General features: G+C 35.3%; 2 protein-coding genes and 1 long non-coding RNA gene across 23 annotated transcripts in view; 2 read left to right on the forward strand and 1 right to left on the reverse strand.

Annotated features, from left to right (window-relative positions):
- The window catches only part of LOC127867554 (elongation of very long chain fatty acids protein 4-like), a 74,461-nt gene extending 56,786 nt beyond the window's left edge, over positions 1-17,675 (reverse strand). The window contains exons 1-7 of one of the 2 annotated variants that reach the window (XM_052408824.1): positions 17,343-17,669; positions 13,336-13,523; positions 13,007-13,087; positions 12,581-12,637; positions 11,096-11,210; positions 10,647-10,774; positions 9,519-10,131 (exon numbers count right to left, since the gene is read on the reverse strand). In XM_052408824.1, the coding sequence (XP_052264784.1) occupies positions 9,958-10,131; positions 10,647-10,774; positions 11,096-11,210; positions 12,581-12,637; positions 13,007-13,087; positions 13,336-13,523; positions 17,343-17,400 (801 nt within the window). In that variant the 5' untranslated portion in view covers positions 17,401-17,669 and the 3' untranslated portion in view covers positions 9,519-9,957. Of the gene's footprint in view, positions 1-9,518; positions 10,132-10,646; positions 10,775-11,095; positions 11,211-12,580; positions 12,638-13,006; positions 13,088-13,335; positions 13,524-17,342 lie in introns of those variants that run through there. The other variant, XM_052408823.1, reaches the window with a different exon arrangement.
- LOC127867551 (uncharacterized) overlaps positions 1-25,119 on the forward strand; it is an 83,336-nt gene that overhangs the window by 38,474 nt on the left and 19,743 nt on the right. The gene's annotated exons all lie outside the window — the stretch shown is intronic.
- LOC127867558 (uncharacterized) lies at positions 18,665-23,542 on the forward strand. 3 transcript variants are annotated; one of them, XR_008043554.1, is made up of 5 exons: positions 18,665-18,867; positions 21,799-22,018; positions 22,417-22,600; positions 22,935-23,034; positions 23,505-23,542. It is a non-coding gene; the product is annotated as an uncharacterized LOC127867558 (long non-coding RNA). The 3 variants fall into 3 exon arrangements; XR_008043553.1 differs by having other exon boundaries at positions 21,799-22,014; XR_008043552.1 differs by having other exon boundaries at positions 21,799-22,600.

Raw genomic sequence — 25,119 nt, forward strand, 5'->3', positions numbered from 1 at the left:
CAAGTGTGATATGATTAGATTTTAATTCAACGCCAATATGTCCCACTCTTCGCCGTACTTTAATATGTTAAATATAATTGGTACTTATGTTCAATCCTCTCATGGTGCTTATCAGCCTATGTCTTGGTATGGAACGGTTCAAAGCAACCACGCCACCTTGCTGTCAAATAAAAGTGATAATTTGATTTTAATGGCAGATACGGCATCTCAAAGAAACCACTAGGATTTATTTTAATGGAAAATAAGGCATCTCAAAGGAACTACTAAAATGTAAACATTTGTGTAAACCTTTAAAAAATAGTGTACCATATTTCCCCCATCAAGCTATCCCCAACTTCGCAGTAATTGTGCCTGGTCACCGGATGCCTTTTATAATACATGTATAACGGGAATCAATGTCATGCACATACCTCAACAACAAAACATACTTTTATTATTTACATTGTGTCTATAAATAAGAGTTCATAGATCTCATGCCCTTCTCGGCATTATAGTGTCCAATGGGATATTTCATTAAAAAAAAACACAAACGAAGTTTAGCGTTTTTATGCGTAATTTAAAGATAAATGTTTTGATAACTGTACTCAATGTTGATTTGAAAGCATAATGATTACTTGTTAACGACTGAACGGTTAACACATGATTATTGTTAATGCGAAATACATTTTGCTTTATTTGTCAAAGGTGAAATACCTTATGTGACAGTAATCGCTGAAATGATATGCGATGATAACGTTTCTCGCTACATACGTATCAAAGCTGTTAGATACTGATTTAAAAAATAAACATATTTTCCAAAGCTTGATGGAAATAATAGGAACAAAAATACATATTTTTTTAATTCATTTGTATGAATGGTTTGAATAGCACAAAGAAGGAAAATACGAGTATATGACTGTCACTAAAACATACAGTCCATGAAAGTAGAAACTTATTAATAAAGCTTGAAATGTATGTATCATGTGAGTATACGCACATTGACCACATAGTCGTACAACTACATATGCAATTACAATTCGCGTTTTAAAATCAGTAATACTGCATTTTATGCGTTTTTAACGTGCTTCTAAACTTAAATCAAGTAGAAAGACTTAAGTTACTGTGTACCTTAACATATCATGTCTGATGTTCAGGTGCTGAAGACCGAGACTATTTGGTTGCAAATATTTGCACTTATTATATATTAAGGTGGTTTTTTAAGGCAGTAGTCCTTAAATGATGTAAGATGTATTTGTTACACATTCGCTCAAGACTTGACTTACATGGCTAAGGATAAAGATTCGTCTGTAGTTACCTTCTTCAAAAGATCAGAACTTGTGTGAACAGAACGTTTGCTTCTATCGAGCTCTGTGAAAGAACCGACTTCAATTATTATAATTGAGTTGACCTGAAATCTTAAACCACAAATAAATATTGGTCCGTTGACTATATAAAATATGTTTCATCAGTCTGTACTTCTCTGTCCTTTGTGCTACATTCCGTTGAATAGCTCTGGTCTTTTCGGTACACTCTGTTGCTTAACTATGATCTTTTGATTACATTCTGTTGAATTGTTCTGGCGAATGCGTAACATTGGATACATAGCTCTGTTCTTAGTGTTTAATTCACTACCGTTCAACCGACGCGCGCCAATATGGGTTAAAACTCAAAAAATTAATGCGCATCACGTTATGTTTGAAGTAAAACCAAAAAAATGTAGATGCATGGAATTCAGATGCCGTGACATCCTTAAGTTGTACTGTACTCATCATGGAATAGAATAAGCCATTTAAGATAAAAATGTATTTTCGATCGGCTTTGACTTGTCAACAGCAGTGGCAATTTACAAAATGTGCGATTGCAGAAATGCGTCTCACTGCCGTTATCTCCATTTATTGTTTATGGTCTTTCGGATTTTAGTATCTGTTTGTCAGTAGAAACGTGATCGTTCAATTACACTGTGTCACTTGTTAAAGTGCCCTGCTGTACACTTGTTTATTTTTATTTTACAAGTTTGTTTACGCGACCTTTACTCGACCTGAGCTAAATAAAAGTCATCTGCATGTTGCATTCATCAGATGCTTCCGTAAAAATGCATAAGGCGTTGTTATAGTGCAATGCACGTTTGCAAAACAAAAACCGACGTTGCACACAATTGTAAAGTTGTGTGCGATATTAAAGTGTAATTTTTTCTCAATTAATTTTCCGCTTGATTAAAGTATTGTATGACTCTATACAAATTTTGCTCAAATTGCAATGTTGTAAATTTGGAAATAAATCTTGCGGGAAAGAAACAACATGTAACGATGCAATTTGCCAACGATATTTCGTGAAAGTCATCGTATCTCTGGCCTTTCTTTAACAATATTTTGCATGGCTCTCGCTTTCTTTTTGCTTGGCTTTTGTGTAACTTTGTGTTGCACAATTCTAGTCTTTGTGTTGTATTATATACCATATATCTAGCCTCTGAGTTAAATTATGTTGCATATCACTGTTCTTTGTGTTACATTTCTTTTGCATGACCCAAGATTTATGTCACATAATGTTGCCTGGCTTTTGTATCACATTTTGTTGCCTAGCTCTGGTCTTTATGATTCAATCTGTTGTCTGTATGCTGCATTTTTGCATATATCTGGTCTTCGATTCTGTCGCTTAACTCTCACACGAGAGTTTTGTTCTGCTGCAAAGCTCTCCTTTGTGTTTCTCATTGTTACATGGCATGTTGCATAGTTCTTGCAATTGGGGTACATTCTGTCTCACAATGCTGGTTTTAAATCCTGATGCATATGCCTGGTATGTGTGTTATATTCCGCTACAATTGTCTGATCTTTGCGTTTCATTAGTTCGCATAGCTCTTGCCTTCATGCTACATTGGGATGAACATCTATTGGTTATTTGTACCATTCTGAATTGGATATTAACCTGTGATGGCAGACAGCACCAGCTATTATCCCATCATCCCACCAGCATCAAAGAGATAACGACCCATCTGATAAAAATTTGGTGTATTCTACACTGTAATACATCAAACACGCGAATATAGGTACGTTATTTTGTTACTTTTCATGACCTCATTTGATAAAGGTCGTTGTTCAGGCTTTCTTAACATTGCCAAATGAATTAGTCTGTATTTAACTAAGCTATGTTTTCAGCATCAAAGGTAAATCGTAACGCAGAAATGTTGCACTACAATAAACTATATACAGACTTAACTGTATTAATAAAATAACATTCCAACAAATATGAACGGCTTTAATTGAAAATGCTGATGATGATATATTAAATAGATAAATCATGCCGTAAATTATATGGCAGCAAAAAATGGAAGGCATGACAAATTGCACTTGTTCGTCAGTTCGTTCTTGCTTCCGATGTGTGTATACTCAACCCTTCCTAAGCTGATTGGTGGATGTCGTTCAGACATTCGCAGCTGAATGACCTTTATGCTGATGATTTTAAATGTACGAAAATTAATTCGTTTTAGCAGAATTATGTATCTTTGTCTGTTTTTCTTTCCACAATCACGTGGCCTCCTCAATGTTTTATACTCAACTCTTCCTCAACTACTTGCCAAATGTCGCTCTAACTCACACTACAAACTTTTAATGACCTGAATTTGTAGATGACCGTACACATAGACCATGCATATGATTGTACACATAGACCATGTAAATGATCGCCCACATAGACCATGCAGATAATCGTACACACAGACCATGTACATGTCGTACACATATAATATGTAAATGATCGTACACATATAATATGTAAATGATCGTACACATAGACCATGTAGATGATCGTACACATATGCCATGTAGATGATCGTACACAAATACCATGTAGATGATCGTACACATAGACCATGTACATGATCGTATACAGAGACCATGAACATGATCGTACAAATAGACCATGTAGATGATCGAACACATGTATCATGTAGATGATCGTACACATAGACCATGTAGATGGTCGTACATATAGACCATGTAGATTGCCGTATACATATACCATGTAGGTGATCGCACAAATAGAGCATGAACATTATCGTATCGTAGACATAGACCATGTAGATGATCGTACACATAGACCATGTAGATAATCGTACGCATAGACCATGTAGATGATCGCACACATTGACCATTGAGATGATCGTACACATAGACCAGGTAGATGATCGTTCACATAGACCATGTAAATGATCGTATGCATGAACCATGTAGATGATCGTAAACATCGAAAATGTAGATGATCGAACACATAGACCATGTAGATGATCGTACGCATAGACCATGTAGATGATCGTACACATAGACCATGTAAATGATCGTATGCATGAACCATGTAGATGATCGTAAACATCGAAAATGTAGATGATCGAACACATAGACCATGTAGATGATCGTAAGCATTGACCATGTAGATGATCGCACACATTGTCCATTGAGATGATCGTACACATAGGCCATGTAGATGATCGTACACATAGACCATGTAAATGATCGTATAAATGGACCATGTAGATGATCATAAACATCGAAAATGTTGATAATCGCACACATAGACCATGTAGATGATCGTACACATAGACCATGCAGATGATCGTACAAATATTTCATGTAGATGAGTGTACACATTGACCATGTATATGATCGTACATATAGACCATGTAGATGATCGTAAAAATGGACCATGTAGATGAGTGTACACATTGACCATGTAGATGATCGTATGCATAGACCATGTAGATGATCGCACACATAGACCATGAATATGAACGTGCCCATATACCATGTAGATGATGGTATACATTGACCATCTAGAATATCGTACACATAGACCACGTAGATGATCGTACACATAGACCATGCAGATGATCGTACACATAGACCATGTAGATGATCGTACACATAGACCATGTTTTGGTATAATTATTACCCATAGTATCTGTTCATCTATAGAAGAAACATGTATATCCCCATCGATATATTCAACTTCTCTTCTACTTTTTGGCGGAATTCGCAAAGCTTTAATAGTTGAATGATTTTAATGCATCCGCAGAGCTGCACACATTATTAGGAATAATGACCTTTTTATCATATAAGAAGTATCGAGTACATGTTTGTGTTAAAAGTGTTAAAAAAAGTCCGAGTTGACTGCTCAACTTATCTGTGTCGTGGAGGCCATCAGTGCTGTGAACATCGAGATGGAACCGTCATTGATAAAGGCCTGTTTTAACATTCGATAGAAATGGTTGTGTTTTGTATATACGTGTTTCAATGAAATGTTATTAGTCATATATACATAAAATGTGTTCGTATAAGCGAACATTCATTTTAATGATGGCGTTCATTTTAATGCAAAGCGATCAATTTTAGCATATTATTTCTGATAGGTATCCGTTTTTGTCTGATGCAGATGCATCACTTAAATCGCCAGACATCAAACCAGTCAGGAGTAATAAAGATAAAACAAAACTTTCAACAAGATCTGTCTGTGAAAATAGTTATAGTTGTATAGAGACGACAATCGTCAGACTCAAAAAGCATGTGAGAAAAGTACCCTATGGCTTTAAGAAATTTCGAATATACTTAATAAAAAAATATGCAAACATGTTGACGATGTATTTGTTATGTACAATAACTAAATTTTGAATATACTTTGAAATGAATAAACTTTGACCAGTGTAAAAAGGTACAAGTAATATTATCGCAAGTGTGGCGATAAAAGTGTGATCACAAGTGTAGTGATCAAGTAAAAGTATTATCGCAAGTGCGAAAAAGTGTTATCACAAGTGTAGTGATCAATGTCCGATTAAGTATATTATCGCAAGTGCGAAAAAGTGTGATCACAAGTGTAGTGATCAATGTCCGATTAAGTATGTAAAAGGTACAAGTAAAAGTATTGGATCACAAGTGTAGTGATCAAGTAAGTGATATCGCAAGTGCGCAAAAAGTGTGATCACAAGTGTAGTTATTAATGTCCGATTAAGTATGTAAAAGATCACAAGTGTAGTGATCAAGTAAGTGTTATCGCAAGTGCGCAAAAGTGTGATCACAAGTGTAGTGATCAATGTCCGATTAAGTATGTAATTCGCAAGTGCGAAAAAAGTGTGATCACAAGTGTAGTGATCAAGTAAAAGTGGATCCAATGGTCAAGCGATTGGTAGAACTAGGTTTAGCCCAGCAAAGTATATGGTTCTTCCTAGTTCGGTCGCTTGATGAGCAATAGCATTTTTTATTTTGGGTACGCGGTGTTGCTACTATAACGGTGTTACTTCACGTTTTGTAATTTTATCGTGTGCTCATCCACCTCCGGTAGGCATATTTTCAAAGTAACAGGTTTCCACGAGTGAGTAGCCGATCTTTCGGTGCTCGTGGTTACCACCGGCTGTTTTTTCGCTGCAGCCTTTTATACCCCACTTTTTACTCGTATAATATATTAAAGAGATCTGTTAGTGAATACTTTGTGCATTCTATTACATGTTTGTGATGTTTATTGGGAGGCAAAATATTTTGGAATCGGGTCATTAAACTAGTTAAATGGAGTAATGTGTTGTTTTATCGTTGCAGTCGTAAAATAAATAAACTTTGACCATATCGATAGAAAATCATGCTTGCAATTAATGACTCGCTTTCTCTTTGAGTGGTATTTTACTGTATGCTTATACAGTGTGATTGGAGTTTAAGCGATCGAAATTAAGTTAACTGTACGTATATTATTAAAAAAAAATTGACGAAACTCAAATCACTTGATGTCGTGTTAGTCAGTTGGTTTAAAATATATATAACTCAAGAACTTTCTGTTATTAATTCGTTAATTTGATGTTTTGTTTTTCACATTTTATCACGTGTTATCATCAAAGTCTGATAGTATGCGTTTAGTTTCATACCCAGCAAATGAGTATACAGATCTCATTAAAGATATACCTTTAATGGTGCGTTTGTAAGATTTGTAGGATTTTTTTTTCGATATCAACAATGATCAAATTAACTGACGCAAATTATGGAACTGGAACCAAATGTTACTGTGTCAAGCAATTATCAAGATACCGAGGAGTTCTACAAAATCGACTTAGTCTTGTTGTGTTATTTTTCCTATTGTGATACAATCACAATTAAAGAGGAATTCAAAGATTGTAGAAGAGGAGTCTAGGGATTGACATAACATTACATTCGAAGCATAATTGTATAACCATGGTAACAGTTAAATTTAACTCGCTTCCGCCTAAGTCTCACATGTCGAGAAAACCATAAAAATCAGAGTTTTTAACTGTAATCACGTCTTCCAGTTAATCAACAAGAGTTTTAAAGAGAATATCATTAAAAATCTCAATCATTAAGCATACTGTTACCTTTATCATACCATAAAATTGTATGTAGCCATGACCTGTTATCCGAGAGTAATTAAACAAAAGCTGTCAGAGAACAGCGCGCTCGACTATTCGATTGCTTTACAGTATAACGTAAGCCATCATGGAGAGGGGGGGGGGGTATAATGTGGGTGTGTGATCATTAATAGATAATCTTTCAAATATTAGAAAACAAATTTATTTTATTTATTTAAATTTTTTTTTTTGGGGGGGGGGGGGGTGGGTGGATGGGGGAGACGGGGGTATAATGTGGGTGTGTGATCATTTAATAGATGATCTTACAAAAATAATAAAACTATATTATTTTTTTCTGGGGGTGGGGGTGGGGGGTTCTGGGGGGGGGGGCGGGGCGTGGGGATGGTTTGGGTAGAGTGCATTGTGGTATGTCCGGTAAGTGTTGTTTTGTCAAATTTTAACATAGATTTATCAATAATTTGCATATTCTAAGTATAAAAGTGGCCATAATTCTGTCAAAATGCTTGATACAGTTGTCTGCTCTTGTTTATAGGTTGGGGTCATGTTGATAAACAAGTATGCACAATATGAAAGCAATATGTCAAGGGACACAGGAAATAGTTGGGGTAGTACGCAAACTTAAACATAGATTTATCATTTATTGCATATTCTAAGTACACAAGGGGCAATAATTCTGTCGAAATGCTTGATACAGTTGTCTGCTCTTGTTTATAGGTTGGGGTCATGATGGTGAACAAGTATGCAAAATATTAAAGAAATATGTCAAAGGACACAGGAAATATTTGGGGTAGTACGCAAACTCTAACATAGATTTATCAATAATATTCATATTCTAAGTATAAAAGGGGCCATAATTCTGTCAACATGCTTGATACAGTTGTCTGCTCTTGTTAATAGGTTGGGGTAATGATGGTAAACAAGTATGCAACATATGAAGCAATATGTCAAGGGACATTGGAAATATTTGGGGTAGTACGCAAACTTTAACATTTGCACGCTTACGCTAACGTTAACGGGAACGGGAATGCCGACGCCGGGGTGAGTAGGATAGCTCCACTATATATATTTCATATATTATAGTCGAGCTAAAAAGGTTAAACACCATTAAGTTACCTTGTCTTGAATTGCACAAAAAAGTCTGACAAAAGATGGTTACCATTTTGTTGTTTACCAAGATGCAAGATAATTTTGCGAAATGTTTCGCAGCCCTTCATAACGGCATAATAATCCATACAACGGAGAAAAAAGCACGGTTAATTTTGACAGTGTCTGTTAAGTTTATGCGTATTATGTAAAATTGATTTGTCTGGTGCATGTGGTGGGGCGATGTGTCTACTTATAGAACTTCAATTGTATGAAAACAAACATTTAAAGAAAATGTGGTAAAGATTCGATGACCACTGTATTATTAAGAGAGAGGAGTTTGTTTAACGTCGATAACTCTGAAGTACTTTGTACGAAATGGCTGTTTTCGAACTTGGCCTCAGAGTAATGTCAACAAAAATTTCAAGAAAATTTTATGATTATTCAACGAACACTGTACGAGTTAGAGAGCGGAAACAGCGAATTAAGCATTTGTTTAGAGACTGGTTATCAAACTTCGCCTCTAATTTATGTCACAAAACATTGCCAGAAAGTTTGGTAAAGATTCGATGAAGACTGAACATGTTGAAGAGCGGAAACGGCGAATTTTGCAGTTTTTTATAATGAGGCAAGTTCTCTGAAGAGCCCTTCGAAAATTGGCGGGTTATCGACATTTACAGAAAGTTTGGTTAAGATTCAATGGAAACTGTACGAGTAGAAGCGCAAAGCCGCCAGCCGCTCCGCCCAACCACATGTCCGTTCGCCCTCCTATGGTGTTCTCATAATACTTCCCATCAAGAGAAACTGCTGTTAAATACCATCGTGATACCTCGTTGTCATAATGACCAGTCGTCTGGATTATATGTCCCAATTTATTGAGGAACCCCATCAAGTTGGCTTAGTAATGAGCCGGACACGTCAATGCTCTATTATACATATACAAACACACGCACACGAACACGCACACACGCATATGTACGGACGCGCGCACGCACACAAATACTCGCTCACGGACATTGTACTTTATACTCGTCCGCAAGTATGGCGGCCACATATAATTGTGTTTCCTTGCAGGCACGTATATGACTAGGAAAGCAAGAATGTGACCATATCGAATGATTTATTTTTTAACTAACTTTGTCTAGCTAAGGCAACACATTCACAACACCACTTAAGTTACCAATATCAATTAACATTCGTTCCAGTCATAAAACCTATTTAATAAGGCCTAAAACAGATGTCTGCTTTCATTAACCCAACCGACCCTAATTTTTGTAACTGACCCTTCACACTTGTTTGCTATTATAGGTTTAGTTTTTGCTACACGTACATTCAATCATATTCACAAAATCAATGTTAACAAAGTAAAAGTAAAATAAGGCACAAATATATTTGGAAGAAATCTGTCATTTAACTTCCGAATTTAAGTGGGAAAAGATAGGCATATAATAAAAATATCTAATTTTGAGGTGATGTGGGTGGGAACGAACAACTTATTTTTGGTCTTGTCCAAACATCATTTACATCTAACAACAAATGATTCATTAACTTCGCTTCTTCTTTTCCTTCTTGCTGCTGTAGGTTTGGTAATAGAAGTTACCAAACAAGGCAATGAGCGACAGAGCGTATAGGAACACCGCAATCATGAACCCGCGAGGGAAGTCGCAGTCTATTAGTAGATTGTAACCCGTGTGAATGAGAAACAATACAAATTGTGTCTGAAACAAAAGCATCAACAGTTTCTTATAGTTGATATACACTTGATATATAATGATTGCTGGTCTTAGAGGGAGTGTGACGATCGCTAGAGCCAATAATAACGCAAATTAAAAACGCGCAATTTTACAGTGACCTCCCCTGTTTCACTGCCGTCAATATAATTCAGCAGGGGAGAGAAGTGATGTCAATATGAAGATAGAAGCAGTTGCAGCAGACTTATATTTGATTAATTGTATTCATGGTATGTTATTCATTATGTGCTTAGTCGTTAATTGTTGAATATGATTGCAATGTTAAAAGGTTGTCACCAATAAAATATAAAAAAACAAAAAGTATTAATGGAGAATCAGTTATCTTTGAAAAATGTGCCAGTATCATGAATTACTGAATATATTGCAGGACGTACGTTCTGTACTGTATCAGCGCTCAACTTTTTGAATTTATGTCTTGGACTGGCTTTATAAAATAGCATAACAATCGAAAATAGTATAAGGGATAAAACATATTGTGTTACCAGTTGCATTTTGGTGAGATAGCGTTTCCACCAGAGGTATTTCTGCATGTGTGGGCCGATGGCAGCCAGTCCGTAGTAAGTGTACATGAACACGTGCACAAACGAGTTCAACAGAGCAACGAAAAACGCTGAAATAGGGAAATCCAGTAAAGCCATAACACAGCGGTCAGTTCTAAAGTCATAAGTCTGAAAATGATAAGGACACACTGCAAGTTATTGTTGTGAAAATCCGTCGATTACGTGAAAATTGTAGTTTAAAAAACAGTGGTGTACTAATAACTTTGACGATATTTAATTTAGGCATCTACAAAAGGCACACACGGTTGGAAGTACAGTTCTTGTAAAAAAAATATGCACAATCGGTTTCTGCCATGCTGTTTGGGCATTTTAATTTACTTAAGTCGTTATAAATCTACCATGTTCTACATATTAGCATTGACTGCACGTACACTGTCCGCCCGCGACATACTTGGCCCCCATGTACCAGTTGATGATCATTGAGCAGTGGTGGTACACGTGTAGAAACGTGACCTGGTCAGACTTCTTGCGCAGGATGAAAAACACCTTGAGTACACGAAGAATTTTTTTTTTTTTAATGTTTGTGCAAACTTTTGTTTTACGACATTACTTACGTAAAACATCGCAGTTAACGCAAATACTGACACTATACGGTGTTCGTTTACAAACAATATTTCAATATTTACGTAATAGCCACTAGTAACATCAATTACAAATAACATTACACAGCAAGATTGGTTCATAAGAAAGTATGTCTTTAAAAGTTTAATTATTTTTTTCATACTTGGTGTAAATAATGTTTGGGTTTATAACAGTTTGCTTTCAATTTTAATGTATTTAGATACAATACTTTTTATTCACTTGCAATCATGATTTAACATACTTTCTTTCAACCTCAAAGCATGCTTTTGGCACTGATTTAATTGAAAAACTTGAGAATGATTCCAAATGGCAAAACATGAAGAGAAATACGTTGCAAAATGTTGTTTTTAGATTTCAAGTTTGGTCACATACTTTTTCTGCTTATGTTTAGACTACCACATCGAAGCAGAGTAACAGCCATGAAGTCTTCCAAGTACAAGGCAGCAATCAACCAAACAATAATGTTCTGTTTCTTGCATACATTTAATGTCTGAATCATTTGTAATAAAATGTTGCTCAAAAGTTTTCTGTTTTCTTTATTTCTATAGAAATAGAATAACTTTTGGGATCAATTATTGAATAAAATGACCATGTAGGCAAAACACTTACCAGTCATCAGTCCAAGTCGCTTAAACTTCATAAAAGTTACTTTAAAGGGGCCGTTTTACAGATTTTGGCATGCATTGAAGTTTGTCATTAAATGCTTTATATTGAAAAATATAAACATTGGATCTAAAAAGTTCCAGTAAAAAAAATCAAGAATAAAATTAAAGAAAGAAAAAAAGTAACTTCAACTGGGCTCGTTCCACTGGCCCCTGGAGTAAGTCTATCGCTTAGACCACTCGGCTATCCAAGCTCATACAAAGAGTAATGTATTTTATTCTTTATATAAACAATCCTCGTTGTATCACAAAATAACAAACGACAACAACAGAACTCGCAAAATTATTCAATAGTTTCGCGTTGCAACGCTTTATAATTTTCAGGCTTTTAAATCGTCAAAAGATGCATATAATGGGTATTTTAGAGCATGGTTAACTATCAACTACAACGAAAACTTGCGATTCTGAAACTTTTCTTTTTCATTTTGTCAATTTACCAAAACGTGAAAAGGCCCTCTTTACAGTGGCGACAACTTTTGTAAGGCCAGGGAAACCCCTGAGACGTGAATCACAGACACACAACCGGTTCCCTCTCATACTAGTAATTGAAACACGAAACAAATGTCATGCTATTTGTCTGGGGTGTCACTGTCTAAAGGGTGGAGGTCTTACCGTGTCAAGAAGCTCGATGACCTTGGAAAAGAAGAACCACCAGCACACGCTGGCCATCTGAAAGTCCGTGAAAACACGTTCAATAACAAAACAAAAAACCCTATTTACATCGGGAAGTCCGCGAAAAGAACAAATTTCTCTACGCCAATCATGCGGGAGTTAAAGTTAAAGACATTACAAGTAAACCAACATCATCTACATTGGTGGCAAACTGTTTTGATCTTAAATATGTTATCATTCAAAAGCATCATATTAAGATTATATTTGTGTTGCAACTATTGTCCATTTTCGAATATTTCTATCCTGCATTGTTTATGAGGTTTATTCCTTTGTTGTTCTTACACAAAAATGCGTATTACTAGTTAAATCCTACAAATATATTTTACAATAATTTTTTTACATGCCAGTGTAAATCTACAAACCTACCCTTAATGCAAGAGGGCTGTTGGAGTAATCCACAGGTTGACATTTCAGACTGTAACCGGATTGGTAGGCAGAAATGAAAAACTGAAATAATGAAGTTTTCAAAAGACGTTTTAAAAGAATGACAGATAAAAATGGAAATAAACGCTTACAAACACATTGTAACAAAGGGATATAATTCTGGTTGATATTATAAACGCGAGCGATATCGCTAACATCCCTAACACTTATATGGATTGCCCCAAGACTGGAATTGAATGTTATGTCGATAAATAAGGACGTCTTGAATTCTTCATTATAATGTTCGTGCAGACGAAGGGGCGTCCTATTACCTCATGGCACATATAGGCACACAGGCCCACAAGGGCCAGATTGTAGGGGATGATGACCAGACGAAGGGGCACGGGGTCCCGGTGCTTCATGAAGCGAGGTCCGTACCACACCACAAACAAATACATGAAGAATATCCCAACAATCGGCAGCGGGTTGTCCAGCAGCAGCCATTTGTCTGTTCTAGGATCTGTATTAAATGACGGAAATATTTTAATTAGATCACTTCATTGCTCCCATTATCTGTATTTATGTAGTTAATAGTTTAATAAGAGACAAAAGATCGAATCTATCTTTCTGAATTGGTCGATTATATAAATACTTGAAAGTGAAAGTTAATTAATTATATTATATTAGTACACGGATCAATGATTAAGGATATGAATTTGTATATCAGGGCTCAACATTAACCTAAAAACCAACTTGCCCTGCCGAGCAAGTACTTAGAAAATCTACTTGCCCTGAACGTAAAGCCACTTGCCCAAACATGAAATATCACATTAACTGTAAACCATTAACTGTAAACCTCATATGTTTTAAAAAAGATCAAAATGATACACCACAATTTATTTTTTATTTTTGCACATTTAACAAAATATTACAGTAATCAAAGTCTAAATGTAGATTTGTGCCAATATTTGATTATTAAACATTGCTCCTAACGATTCATCATATCTCAACCATTCAAACTCACTTTTCCATTATGGTAAAAAGTTGCGTTTTCGTTTCAATTCGCACTTTTTGGCACTTTCGGATGATTTTTCTGTGTATTGTATTTTGCAGACTTTAAGTTACTTGTAAAGCCGAAGCTAAATAAAGCCAGGGGCAATAGGACAACCATTAATGTTGAGCCCTGTATATTTGTTAAATTCTGACAGCATCAAAATTGTAAACCGTCACAATCCAAGAAACTTCAGGCATGCGTCATCTTTCACCCATAAAATAACCTTATACTAAAACTCACACGTTTAAAACTAGCTTTGTTTTAATTGTTTGATTGAACGATATTAATCCCAGTTATGCATGTAGAAATTAATTTCTCATATAAAATGTGGTCTACAAAGAAAAGGCATGTCCTAATCAAAAAGGAACACATATTGATATTTTGTAAAGTTTGTAACATAGTCGATGAAACACAATAATGTACACAAGTCCATTATTTTTTTATTAAGATTTATGTTTGCTGTAAAATCTTCAACACAAACACTCCATTCGAGCTCTCGAAATATTCTTTTAAACACGATACATGCGGGACCCTAAAACGCGCCTCGCCCGCGACAACAAGAAATTGTGAAGCCTATCTGCACGGTTGTCAAGCGTGTACTGACTTACTGATTTGACACAAACAGTCAGTGAATGGTCAAATACCCATTATACGCTAGACGGTAGTATGTAAGAACATGAAAAGAAAAGCTAATTAACGAAAGAGCATTATAAATAAATTACATTTTTGCCTATCGGATCACAGTATTTTGGGAAGTCGTCTGGGTGAATTATGCAATAACTTGTAATAAGGCAATACCATACAATCGTTGCTTTTTAAGACAAACGCCTACACTATGAAATTGTTTTTTTTTAAATAAATGAATTTCTCGAATGTTAAAGGGGCCTTTTCACAGATTTTGGCATTTTTTAACTTATTCATTAAATGCTTTATATCGATAAATGTAAACATTGGATCGTAAAAGCTCCAGTAAAAAATCAAGAATAAAATTAAAAAAAGGAAAAGAAAATTGCCCGGACCAGGTTTCGAACCAGTGACCCCTGGAGTCCTGCCAGAGTCCTGAAGTAAAAACGCTTTATCCTACTGAGCTATTCCGCCGTGTACACATACTGAATGTATTGTATACCTTATATAAGCAATCTTCGTAGTTTCACAAAATTTAACGACAAAAACAGAACTCTCCAAATTATTCAATCGTTTCGCGTTGCAACGCTTTATAATTTTTAGGTTTTAAAATCGTCAAAAGATGCATATAATGGCTATATTAGACCATGGTAAATGTTCAGTATTACTGTTTTCTCACAAATATCATAACTAAAACGAAAATTTGCGAATCTGAAACAACTTTTTTCAATTTTGTCAATTTACCAAAGCGTGAAAAGATCCCTTTAACTAGAAAGGACTTTTACGGCACAAGTTTAATTGCAAAATTAAATGTTAAGAAATACATCAATACGAAAGCATCTTTGATTATTAAGTTCTAAGCTGTTTTGTAATGAAATGGACATGTCAACGGATTCATTAATTAAAAATTAGTTTTCCCTAAGAACGGTGTAGTGTTAGCTTAGTTTTTAGCATAGGTGCGTTACGCACCTATGCTTATGGTATATACCACATTTCAAAAATCCACATCGATTGGTTACCCTTTATGAAGCCTTACCTGATCAAAAATCAGACGAAATATCTATTTAATTTAGTATATGGTCATTCTTACAATTTTTTTTGGAAACGTTTTTCTAACGTTTTCTTCCAAGAATATTGCTGACACCGTTTTTAGTGAATTTTTCTAAGACCGTTTTATGTCAAAAAATCTTCTTATAACCTAAAACAAATTTCGTTCGTAAAACAATTCTATCTGCACTATAAATCTCAATCTCCTACGCAGTGGCCTCCCTTATACTAGAAGTTACTGACCGGGCGAAGCAAGGGAAGTAACTGCTGTGAGGAGTTTCTATAAAAATCTGCATTCAGAAATCTGTATTCAGAACTCAATCTGTTGTGCACGTCTGCATCTAACGCTTACCACAAGTTTTACGACAAATTCTTGACGCAGACGAATAGGGTAGCGTCTATTTTCATTTGTGAAAACAATAGTTCTATACAGATCTGTCCGTGCTTAAATTTTGAAAGGCTTGGGTAATTATTTTTCATAAGCGTTTCAAACACTGATGTAAATGGAAAGATTATCTATTTAAATAGTCGGTAATTGTTTGAAATTATTGATTTGAGAAATTCGCGGATGGCGATATCGAACTACATTATACCACGTGACGCCATTCTTCCCTGTATCTTGCACCTATGCTTTTAACGCCATCGGCGCTCTCGTTTCGTTTCAGGTTCATACGACATAAGGGCCATTTACATAAAGTAACAGACGCATAATGCAAAATAAGTTCGGGTAACCAAGTGGTTAGGACGGTAGCCTCAGAGTCCGAGGGCAAAAGTTTCGAATGCCAGTAGGTCATTTGTTTTTAATTCCGCTCTTTAAATTACAATTGAACTCTTCAATTGCAATATAAAATGTTTATTTTAAGGACTGTTTATGACAAACGTGAGAAAATGGTACAGTAAAATTGCGCTTCGTCAATGGATGGTTTGTTGCTAATAAACCATCATAAAATGGCATCGACTTTGGCATTTATGTCGCACAACAATTAAAATGTCTAATTTGAATTTTAAGGGCAATAACTCACCGAAAAATAGGCATTACAACTAAATAATAAGCGCGCGCTTAGCTTAAAAATGCCAATCCAATTCGAATCGTTAGTTAGATCTAGTAAGATCGTCCATGGAAACGAAAAAAAAAAACTCACCGAAAAATCATCCTATCGGAACGACTTGACAATATGCCCATCTCCGACACATGGTCGGCATTCTGCATTCGGCATTCTGCATAAAGTTTCATCCACCTCGGATCGTTAGTTCATAAGATCAAGTTCAGAAACATTCTAGTTCGGACGGAAAGACGTACATCAAATGTATAATAACCCGCACAATTAATAACATATAGTATATTTAATGCGGACGGGCGAATAAAGTGGCGACTCAATCGCGACCAAGTCCATTTCGAAGTAAATAAAGGTATAAAACGTCTGTAAACAACTTCAAGTCCCGTTAAACACCGAAGTCAGATATTATCATTGAATATGCATCGAGTAAATAGCACTCGAGTCTCGATGTTGTTTATTTTGTTAAACCAGATATGTTAAACTATGCTTAAACCACAAGCCATGCGATAAATATACATTTTAATCAGTTATTATATGTACACTTGAAATGTTTTACCTGACACTTTCACACTCCATTCATATAATTCCAAAATCCGCTCTTTAATCGTTGCCATTCTTTGTTTGCTTTTTTGCAGGATAAAATACACCGGGCGATGTTTACATTAACACACAACGCCGATTTGTTATTATTTAGAATCTATAACAAATAACCAAAAACCACAAATCTGATAGTATTAAATACTATCACATCAATGTAACAACTATACAATATTTTAACATTACAGCACAATGCCCGTGTCAGCAACCACTTTAGTTGTCGTCTTGTCGAAATGAATATTGACCCGGTGCGCACATACTTTGCTCCCTGACATTTATCATCCGATAAAACATAGGTTAAAGGGTGTTACCTAAGAGTGAGCAAAGTCGAGTACATTTTTGTATATTCGTCGACTTTAGCGCCAGTGACTCGAACTGAGTGAATTAATGATGCATACTCCACAAGCACGTTGACGCACGGATTTAAGCGTAGAAGAAGCATACAATTCTAGTACTACCCTTGTATAAAATTATCTTTTTCCACAGGTTCAATTTAACTTTACGTCGATTGTCTGGATTATTTGATTGTTGAACATCGAGTTACTGTTTGTGGGAACTAGGGTAGTCACAAGGTGCGAATTCAGCCCTACTGTACATAAGAATAATTAAATAAAATTAACAATTATAAAGCAATTAAAGCAATCACATAAACAAAAGTACAAATTAAGGCATATCAGGAAATACAGACGCTCAAATCAATAACTACTCGTACATTATTAATCAATATTCATCAAATCAATATTTGTCAGAATAAAAACCATTTCAAAATAATAAGACATTAAATAATATTTTTTTAATCGTGCAGTTTGACCTTTCTACTAAAAATGATTTCTACTAGAACCATCGCTTTCAATATGACATACAACGCAACGTTTTTTTGATCATATGACTTTACGCGCTTACATGAAGTTTCGCCGGCACTTAAAAAACTATCCGTCTTTATTACCTTTTCTATAATGAACATTTTAGAAATGCCTGGCGAAAAATAATCAAGGGTAACGTGACTATTCCCTTTTCAATCCTTATTTCCGTTGTGTTTAAGTGTAGTATGTATATGCGTGTAGATCTACACTATGATTTTCAAAACAAAAGTTCGAAACAGTTTTGTTTTACTGGGAATATGTATCCAATCGGTGTTCGAGGCAGTGTAAAACTTATGTAGGATGAGACAATCAAATCTCAATGACTTCCAGTATCACAAGTCGCTATCAATATCGGACAATATACACGTATACAAGCGAACAATTAGTAATCAGATTTATTATCTCGATACATTAAACATAGATATGTGCACATTGCTTGACTTGGGATTTGTCGAACTTAACATAGTTTTGGTATTTATTGGTGTAAATGTATACAACGTATAAGCTACACTAAATACAACGATTCCAATTAAGTGTGTTTTTAAGTTATTTCAACGTATTTAGGATGATTTCATTATCATTCTAACTTTTATTTACGTTAACTATGTGGACATTTTTTTGGTAAGTTAAAGTATTTACTAACTGTTATTTGATTCGCATTTTCTTTAAAATGAGTCGTGTTCTGAGAAAACTGGGCATGATGCATGTGCGTAAAGTGTCGTCCCAGATTAGCCTGTGCAGTGCGCACAGGCTAATCAGGGACGACACTTTCCGCTTTTATGGTATTTTTAGTTTCAAGGAAGTCCCTCCTTACTGAAAATCACGTTTAGGCGGAAAGTGTCGTCCCTGATTAGCCTGTGTTGTATCGCACTACATTTCCCGATTTGAAAAAAATAATGCGAAATATGTTTAAAAAACGATATAAAACCTAAGCACCCTGTCAAATCATCTATGAACTTTCAAAACATCCGGGCCTGAGCGCCACCTCGGAAGTTGCATTGGCTCATTTATTAATGCATCTCAAAAAAAAGGTGGTGCGCGTGATTAACGGCCGTGATAAAGCAATTGGACTACCACATCAGAAACGTTATTTATTGGCCAAAAAGGTAGACATTTAAGTATTCATTTCAATAGTGAATAACATATACACATGAAGGCTATACACGTAGTCATTGCATCTAGTTGTTACTCGGAACACGTCATTCAACGTACAGTTACGTAAAAAATATTTTCAAAATGCCAATATTTATGTGACATAATAGCAATAAAGGTTTTGTTTGTATTCCAGTTCCGAATTCCGAATATTGTCTATTGCTTGAGTAAAGTGATTTATTTCTGCTGTATTAAATTTCAAATTGTTTGCACTGATTACATGTATATAGCAAGTCAACTAAAAAAAGAAAACAAAAAGGGATACACTAGCATATCATGACGTTTTATAAAAAAAAACTTGCGTTGTTATACAAACTCATCCAGATAACACTTTCATGGGAAACGTTGTGATGTCCCCGCGGGTTTCAAAAGTTTATATTATTAAAAACGTATCTTTTATTGTATGTTTCACATATTTTTACCTAAATGACCTTTTTTGCTTTTTCATAATGTAAACAATATTTATTCATTTTTTGTTGTTGCTTTTTTAGATTTTTTATTTTCTTCGTAAGATATTACAGACATACATACAAGCATGTTTTCATATAATATTTTAAGACATTTATTAGATGGGTACATAAACACATGCAGTTGGCTATTCTTTCCGTAAGACACAACATACATACATGCAAGCATATTATTTACATAATATTTAAGTACAGCTATTTGCTAACAGCATACATGTTGTTATGAAACATACATTCATATACAATTGATACGATTTAATATTTCTAGCAGTATACCAACTAATTTGCTTGTACATGTTATAAAACTTTAGTTGTAGGTATGTTTATCTTTTGCCTGTAATATATTACACATTTGAAAGGTAACTTAAGTGCTGAATTGCATAATGTAAAATACATTTAAAATGCAGAATTCACAAACAATTTTGTGATTAAATGCAATCTATAGTATCTAGATTATGTGTTAATATGATTAGTGTTGTCGTTATGGGAGATGTCTACAAATATTTGTATAAGGGACCAGTCTCGAAATTCATCATCTGTTTTAAATATGGTTTTGTATATTTCGAAATTGTGTTTCATGCTATTTACAAGTCCAAAAGTTGAAGGGATTCTGTTTTTCTTCTGACAATGAAAAATATACCTTTTAATTTCTAAACAAACAATGTTTAAATCATTCATTTTTGGGGTTGTGATTCCAAGTATTAGATCTTGACATGTTAAATCAATAGTTAAGTTTGGTCTTCTTCTATGAATAGTCTCAACAACAAATTTAACAATTTCTTGGGAATATGGACAGTACCAGAACAAGTGCATAATATTTTTAACTTCATTATTACAAAATGTACAAAGATTATTGGAAGCAATTCTCATTTTGAACATAAGTGAATTTGTTCCTAAGATTCTGTGGACTATTCTGGATTGGAACCATCTAATATATGTATCTTTAGTAAGGTTGAACACGTGTTTATGTATGTTTTTCCAGTCAATATTAACAAATTCCGAATTCCATTTTGTTTGACAAGCTGTAATGTCATTGTTTTGGATTAAGATTTTATAAATATGTCTTTCTTCTTTTGGGCTGCTTACTATTTTCTTTATGTATGTAGGTAATATAGGCCGTTGAGATTTATAATGTAAAAGATATTGTCTTATGATTTGACAACCTTAATTAAACGTAAAATGTATGTCCAAGCGTTTCCGTTCTAGACACCCTGGTTACCGGTGGTCCTGTTGGCATTCTCCAAGTCCTAACGGTAACGACGCATCGTGTTTGCAGTATGCGTCGCGTAAAGCACATGTTATAGATCACAACGTACATTAAGATAGATGATAGTTATATTATTTGAATGGTACACAATTTAAAAGTCTTCTTTTGTTATTCGTATGTGTTCATGGATACAAAGGATATGACGGAGTTTTTGCCCTTTTCTAGAATTATATAATCCCTTCATGACCATTTTCTTAAAATGTATTGTATGAATTGACTTATTAGTCAACATTGTTGACAATCCATTCAACAACAAAAAACAAGTCACTTATTTCGTAGATCGACGCGCTGTTTTCTACATGGTCAACCGAAAAAAGGACCGAAACAAATGTAAACTATATTTTATCGACGCTTTTAGCACATATTCGTGTAGTGAGATAATATTATGCGTTCAGCGAAAAAAAGCTCTGTCTTAAACCCGAACTGATAATGTTTTCATCAAAACATAGACTCTTAAATGATACCAATTCTACAATAATGCTGGGAGAAAAAAAACAAAAACAGTTAAATGTATCATCATAATTTACCAATATACAGTCAAGTAGTATGTAATTGGACGTTCAGAGGCCCGGAAGCCAATTAATTATGTTTGGACATAACGATTTGATAATGTAATGAATTACGAGTCAACATTTTATCGGCGTGTACATAATTGTGATTTTTCAGCAATGCCTGACCCTGGACTTCCGGATCTTGCCACAATGACGAATGGAGCGTTCGCTGTAGACGCTCAAGTCAATCTTTTGGAACAGAGCCTCACGGAATGGATCCGAGTGTTCTATGATAGTCCAGGCAACAGGGCGGCAGTAAAGCTGTTTGCCAACGGAATGGACACCTTGATTGTGTTCAACCACGCTTCAGACGAAGTGTATTATTTGAACCGTATGTACGTTAGATAGCTTTCTTGAAAAGTTCAATTTAATCCATGATGTGCATATTATTTGATTAAATATATTATATTAAACGTATTTAAAAAACGATCTAGTCATATGACAATAACTAAGCAAATAAACATTAATTACATTAAATTTATAGTAATAATATATTATGCACTGTCAAAAATTTGCTCTCTATATAAATATCTTCAAATTATAAGGGCAATAATTCATATAGCAATATGTTGAACTTGTGTATGTGTGAGTATAATTGCTTCATGTGTGTCATAAATGACCTTCTTTAAGTACATCAACTTTAAAAACATGCATCACAGAAATATATACCATATTTATAAATTAAAGTCGAATGTCTAAACTGTCATCGCTTAATCCCACTTTTTCAATCTAGTTGGATATAAAACATGTGATCGCTAAACCCCACTTAATTTCAATCCGGCTGGGTATTACAATTGCACGGTGTGCGGATCTCCGGAAGTCGTTACTCGCAGCTGTTCGGATTTCACATCAACAACAACTTACCTCACATAGGAACCTTGCAGGAGGCGTTTAAGTTTGGAACGGATTATAATGAGGTAAGTTAAAGCCCATTTTCTTGACTTAGATTGCATCGCACGACGGAGACTTATTTCAACGCCCTCGAGTCAGTTTACTGGATAGAACAAGTACTTGGGGAGTATTTTAAGAACGCACCTGGAAAACAAAACACGGGAACTTCTGGTTGCTTAGTAAATAGCATAGCCACTATGCCCCGGATTATTCTCTTAAATGCCGTTCAAGAAATAGTGTAACAAGTTAATGGTCGTACTTACAAATTGAAATTGGTTGTTGTTGTCAAAAAAAAATGTATGAAACTACAACCCAATATTACTCGGTGCCCTATGTGCATATACTTTGTCTCCCCCACAGACGTACCTAGGCAACACAACAGTGAACGGCGTGCCGGTGTACCATTGGACCAGCTGCGTTAACAACACGAGAAAGATTGACTACTACTTCAACGTGGCGGGTAGGTCCACAGGACGGGCTGTGGTGGCATCATTTCCAGTTCAAAATTTCAAAAACAGATTGTTTCGCTTTTCTGATTGTGAATGGTTGTTCGCCCTGGTATTTATAGTTAACTCAGTACTTCATGCCTGCATATGTAATTACTTTCTACAGATAAACATACTATAACTGAGATATTAACTTAAATAAGGTAATGAAAACGACCAAAATAATACTTGATTAAAAAGACTGAACTGGTAATTTTTATAATCAGCACACGCATGAATTATTTAGTACTTCTATTTATACACATATTTGCAGTCATGTATTTGTGCATGAGCATGTATACATGTGTCCGATGATCAAGACTTAAAGTCTTTCTCCAACATGTACGTCGAAATATACATGTTTACATGTAAAGTGTAACTTGCGCTATAAGTCATGTTAATTCCATACTTATACAACGTCCATGTCCCATGCATACTATGGCAGGCAACTGGACGACCTCGTCTACGATGAGCTCAGTTCCGGTGATGTCGGAGGTGGAAGGCAGCGAGCGGCTCCCCAATGGCTCTCTCTACAACTACCACCACATCTTCACCATGTCCCGCTTCATACCAGCGGCAGAGTTCGACTACGGGGACATGCAGGTTACATTGCACTTCTTCAATGTTGATACTATCAATTTCTTGTAAAAATAGACTAGATTGAAAACGATGACATAGTTCAAAACTCGTCACAACTTTCCTGAGGGTAGGATGTTATTATAAGTTCATTAAAAATCAATTATAGTTTACAGTCACACTTGCTTATTAAATAGAGAATTGATTAAAAATACAAATAAGCTAATATAATAGTATGTGCATGATTTATAATGATTTCGGTATAACGTTTTGGGTTGTGTTGCAAGTGTCGATTTCGAAACTGTATACTAGTAGAAGACAAGCAAAATGAATAATGCGAGCCATTCCCCAACCATGGAATGATCCATTTTATCGATTAAAAGTTAAATTACCAAACATAATTCAATGTTCACATGATATATCAATTCAAACATCTCAAAGTTGTATTTACGCGTTTGCGCTTTCTGAATGCCCAGCACGTCTCATATCAAGCCTCGTTTCAGACGCCAGAGAGCGTGTGTTGCCCCGGAAGGAAGTCCGGAAAGGCACCACCTGCACTGCCGGACCGCTTCTACTACAAGGTTGAGATTGCTTATCCGGACCTGGGCGCCGTCGCCTTTGAAGAAGTAAGATACATAAGCTTAAAGTTCCAATGTACAACAAAACGCATTTGTGTCGCATTGAGTGGTCAATTCGTCGGATTCCGCCTTTTATATTGTCCAATCATTTGCGGGTTCTTCTTATTTATGGCGCTTTTGGCACCACTTCAGTTGTCCTTATTTATATAACAAATCATGCGCAGCTTGTAACAAAACAATTAAAACAGCTGAGCTTGCTTATCTTGACGTCAAATAAGTAAACTCCTTCTTCAAGCAAAAATAAATTTTATAATAAGCATAAGTGACAACAGTTTTGCGTATCTTAGTGCCAAATGCACACTTGCGGTCCACTTCGACCTTCCCAGAAATTCGACTTTACTCGTTTGGGATGGCGAAGTTCAGCTGTGCAAGAATATATTTCCTATGTGTGCTTGGTGTATGGGTATGATACCTAATGAAATGTAGACTGAATTGACTGTCATTGATATTAATTATACATAAATATTGCTGATAGAAATTTTCGTTTAACACGTCATTGTTTCCTGTGTGGTATGACGCCTCCTTCGAGCTCTTCCGACATGATCGCCGGCCGCTCATGCCGACGCCGCCAGATAACACGACCCACCCCAGGATCGAAATACATGACTATACAACAGGTCAACTCCGTTTTCTCTTTCATCAGCGCTTATTTGCTCAAAATGTTAACGGCAAGCTTAGGTTACAGCCTATTAACTTTCGACATAAATTAAATTACCAATAGAAAAAGCAAGATGCGTCAGATTGTTAAATATATCAAATGTTTTTGATAAAACCACTTTGCTTGCCTTCAATACATAGTTAAACGATTTTCCGTTTAATAAAGATAAATATCTTGATAAAAACATA

This window comes from Dreissena polymorpha, chromosome 2 (genome assembly GCF_020536995.1).
Source record: "Dreissena polymorpha isolate Duluth1 chromosome 2, UMN_Dpol_1.0, whole genome shotgun sequence".
Taxonomy (NCBI): Eukaryota; Metazoa; Mollusca; class Bivalvia; order Myida; family Dreissenidae; genus Dreissena; species Dreissena polymorpha.